General features: G+C 52.8%; 2 protein-coding genes across 2 annotated transcripts in view; both read left to right on the top strand.

The window, feature by feature from the left end:
- The window catches only part of HBA1 (hemoglobin subunit alpha 1), a 6,800-nt gene extending 6,385 nt beyond the window's left edge, over positions 1–415 (top strand). The window contains exons 3-4 of the mRNA XM_012805679.2: positions 1–12; positions 178–415. Coding sequence (XP_012661133.1) covers positions 1–12; positions 178–306 — 141 coding nt within the window. The 3' untranslated portion in view covers positions 307–415. The remainder of the gene's footprint in view (positions 13–177) is intronic.
- A 1,843-nt stretch (positions 416–2,258) lies between these two features.
- On the top strand, positions 2,259–2,939 carry HBQ1 (hemoglobin subunit theta 1). Its single transcript, XM_003790735.2, has 3 exons — positions 2,259–2,353; positions 2,470–2,674; positions 2,772–2,939. Exons 1-3 carry the CDS (start codon positions 2,259–2,261, stop codon positions 2,898–2,900), a joined length of 429 nt encoding a protein of 142 aa, XP_003790783.1. The 3' UTR covers positions 2,901–2,939.
- Positions 2,940–4,051: the final 1,112 nt, after the last annotated feature.

A 4,051-nucleotide genomic window follows, 5' to 3' on the forward strand; every position in this document is an offset into this window, starting at 1 on the left:
GTCAACTTCAAGGTGAGCCACCAGTCGGGTGGGGAGGGTGAGATAGCTGGAGAGGCACCTGGGGTGGAGGGCAGAGGGCCTTCCTCAGTGGCAGAGTGCCTCAGGTTCTGGAAGGAAGGGTAGGGCAGGGGCAGCAGCCTGTGGCCCCTGCGCTCCCCTAAAGCTCCTTCTCCGCAGCTCCTGAGCCACTGCCTGCTGGTGACCCTGGCCTGTCACCACCCAGCAGAACTCACTCCTGCGGTCCACGCCTCCTTCGACAAGTTCATGGCTTCTGTGAGCACCGTCCTGACCTCCAAATACCGTTAAGGCGTAGCCTTGGTGACCCCTGTCCCCTGCCTTGGACCTCTGGGCCAGGCCCTTTTTCCCTCTCTGCACCACACCTCCTGGTCTTTGAATAAAGTCTGAGTGGGTGGCAGCTTGTGTACCTGAGTCCTCTCTGTCAGGGAAGGTGCTGGGGTTGGGAGTGGGCAGTGTGGGGGGTACACATCCCCAGGATCTCTATGTAGCTGGTGAGGGCAGGAAAGAGCAGGAGAAGAGTGGAGAGTGAAGGGGAGGGTAGTTGAGCTGTCTTGAGGTTGCTGCCCAGGACACAGTGGAAAACTCTCCAACCCTGGTGTGTTTTTCTTCGACTTTATTTGTCCCTTCCCGCATTTTATTCCCGGAACTTGAGATTCAATGCAAGTGTCCTGAAATAATGAATTCCTTCCCTATCTTTACATTTCAAGGCACACAAATAAGAATTGGGTGGGACTTGCCAGCTCTTCTACAGCTCCTCCCATATGTAGGGACCTCAAGGAGATCCCACTCCTTTTCAGTTGAGTTAAATTGCCCCTTTCCTCCACTTGTCTCCCTAAAGCCTCCCAAACACATGCAGAGTCTAGATGAAATTGGGAGTGATGGAGATGCCAGACAATTATCTGGAGTTACCCCCTTTACGTTGGCACCAAGCAGGTGATGTTCTCTCTCAGACACTGTTCCGTGGCCACCAAGGTCAGGAGGCCCAGATCCACTCATCTGTCCTGAGACTGGTGGCCCTGCCCAAGTGGGGCAGTGGAGAAGCTAGCCAGGGCCTGATCCCCAGGTGCTTCCTTCCTACCAAGCAGGCCCCCAGTGCCTTAAGCATCAGAGGGGAGACTCAGGGTGCCCAGGCCTGGCAGCCATATAGTCCACAAATTATGTGATCCCATTTATATGAAATATCCAGAGTAAGCAAATCTGTAAGAAAAGGTACATTATTGGTTGCTAGAGACTGGAGGAAGAGGGTTGGACAGTTACAGCTTATTTCTGCCTAGAATAATTAAAAAGCCAGGCTCAGTGGCTCACACCTATAATCCTAGCACTCTGGAAGGCCGAGGAGGGTGGATTGCTCGAGCTTGCCTGTTCACAACCAGCCTGAAGAAGAGCAAGACCTCTTCTCTAAAAATAGCCGGGTACTGTGGCTGGTGCCTGTAGTCCTAGCTACTCCAGAGGCTGAGGCAAAAGGATCACTTGAGCCCAGGAGTTTGAGATTGCTTTGAACTATGACACCACAGCATTCTATGCAGGGTGACAAAGTGAGACTCTGTCTCAAAAAATAAAATTAGAATGAAAAACTTCTTAGAGAGTGATGAAGGTAGCACAACAGTGTGAATGTACTTAATGTCTGTATTGTACATCTTTAAAAATGGCTAAAATTGTAATTTATATTATCTGAATGTTAGCACAATTCTTTTTCAAAAAAGATACAGAGTGAGTGCCGCATGGGTACTTGCTGTCATTACTGGGATACATACGGTATTTACTGGGGTACACACGGTAAATAAATACTGAAAGGACCATCTGCTATGAGACAGTCTTCTGTCATTTGTTATCCATTTAATTCTCACAGCAACCCTAAGAAGAAATTGTTATCCTCATTTTATACACAAAGTGAGAAAATGGACTCAGGAGGCAGAATTAGCTGATTTCCAATGTCAAAATCCATACTGAAATTCATTATTACCCAATAATGATAATATATATTAAATATTGTTTTCTATAAACTTGAAAAGGAATGGCTTCAGAGTCCACGGCGATTCCGCGGTATCGCGATTCCCGCGATTCCCAGGTTGGAACTGACTCTGCGATTAAGACCTCACAGACCCCTCGGGACACAGCTCTGAGACCGGAGCCGCGGCAAGATACCCGCGCGGCGCCCCCTGGAGGCCCGTGGGGACCCACCGGGCGGTCCGCGCTAGCGCGAACTCCCGCGCTGCGCTTGGCAGGCCCCAGGCGCCGAAATGGAATTGTCTGCAGCCGACCGGGCGCTACTGCGCGCCCTCTGGAAGAAGTTGGGCAGCAATGTCGGTGTCTACACGACCGAGGCTCTAGAGAGGTGCGGGCAAGGCCAGGCGATCTCCCGGCTCACCTGCTGCTCCGCCGGCCCCGGGGAGCTTTGCTGTCCCCTCCCAGGACCTCTTCACGCACCTCAGCCTCCGTTCCTCCCCGCAGGATGTTCCTGGCCTTTCCCCTCACCAAGACCTACTTCCCCCACCTGAACCTGAGCCCTGGCTCTGCCCAGGTCAAAGCCCACGGCCAGAAGGTGGCCGCTGCGCTGACCCTCGCAGTCTACCACCTCGACGACTTGCCTGACACTTTGTCGGCTCTGAGCGACTTGCACGCGTGTAAGCTGAGAGTGGACCCGGCCAACTTCAAGGTGAGCAGCCAGCTGGAGCTGGACCCACTGTCGTCGGAATGGGGGTCTAATCAGGACACAGTGTGGGGGGATGGGTGAGACACCCCTGTCTCTGCAGCTCCTGGGCCACTGTCTGCTGGTGACCCTCGCCCGGCACTACCCCGGAGACTTCAGCCCTGCTCTGCAGGCATCGCTGGACAAGTTTCTGAGTCATGTGATCTTGGCACTGGCCTCCAAGTATCGCTAAACCAGGGGTCGTTGTCTCGGGATCCCCCAGCTGTCCCCTCCCACGAAGTCCCAGTGTTTGAGTAAAGGCCACCAAGGCTTCCGCCTTCTTGCTGTGTTCTCTCTGGGAAGATGGGGGTAGGATGCCAGTGGGGGAGGGGGGTGGAGGCGCCGCCCCTCTGGGAGAGGCCTGAGCCCGCAGGCCCCTCAAATGATGGAACTGGGGGTGCCCCTCCTGCCCCTCCAACCAGGTGACAAGAGGAGTTGCAGGCTACCTCTCCCCCTGACAAATTTCGAGCATCTGGTCCCAAATCCCATATCACTACTAATATGAAATCAATATATAAACAATTACACGCTAATAAGAACAATAAAACACTAATATAGTCCAGTTCGGGGTAGAGGGAAGTGGGAGGGGGGAAGGAGTGGATATTTGGCAGGAGGGAGGGCATGAGGTGGATCTCACCTAATGTGCACATTGTTTTTGTTTTTTTGTTTTTGAGACAGACCTTCAAGGTGTCACCCTCAGTAGAGTACTGTGACATCACAGCTCACAGCTCCAACTCCTGGGTTTAAGCAATTCTCCTGCCTCAGCCTCCCAAGTAGCTGGGATTACAGGCACTCACCACGACGACTGGCTATTTTTTGGTTGTAGTTGTCATTGTTGTTTGGCAGGTCCAGGCTGGATTTGAACCTGCCAGCTCTGGTGTATGTGCTAGTGCCTTACCGGCTTGAGCTATAGGCCCCAAGCCCTAATGTGCCCATTGTGAGGGTGTATAACACGCTCCCTGGGTAAGGGGCTCTTCTACAAATGGAACTTTGCCCTGGGAGTGAGGGTAAAAATTGTGCCCTCATATTAATTTGAAAAAATAAAAATACTCGGCTTGGTGCCTATGGCCAAGTGGCTAAGGTGCCAGCCACATACACCTGAGCTGGCAGGTTCGAATCCAGCCCTGGCCCACCAAACAACAATGGCTGCAACCAAAAAATAGCTGGTCGTTGTGGCAGCTGCCTTGTAGTCACAGCTACTTGGGAGGCAGAGGCAGGAGAATCACTTGCGCCCAAGAGTTGGAGGTTGCTGTGAGCTGTGATGCTGCTGCACTCTACCCAGGGCAACAGCTTGAGGCTCTGTCTCAAAAAAAATAAATAAATAGGGGCAGCAGGCTCGGCGCC

This window comes from Otolemur garnettii, unplaced genomic scaffold (genome assembly GCF_000181295.1).
Source record: "Otolemur garnettii isolate 467f Iridium unplaced genomic scaffold, OtoGar3 scaffold00044, whole genome shotgun sequence".
Lineage (NCBI taxonomy): Eukaryota > Metazoa > Chordata > Mammalia > Primates > Galagidae > Otolemur > Otolemur garnettii.

Coding starts and splice junctions, on each gene's coding strand:
- HBQ1 (XM_003790735.2), top strand. CDS start 2,259: ATGGAATTGTCTGCAGCCGACCGGGCGCTACTGCGCGCCCTCTGGAAG. Junction 2,354..2,469: donor ACGACCGAGGCTCTAGAGAG/GTGCGGGCAAGG, acceptor TCCTCCCCGCAG/GATGTTCCTGGCCTTTCCCC. Junction 2,675..2,771: donor TGGACCCGGCCAACTTCAAG/GTGAGCAGCCAG, acceptor CTGTCTCTGCAG/CTCCTGGGCCACTGTCTGCT.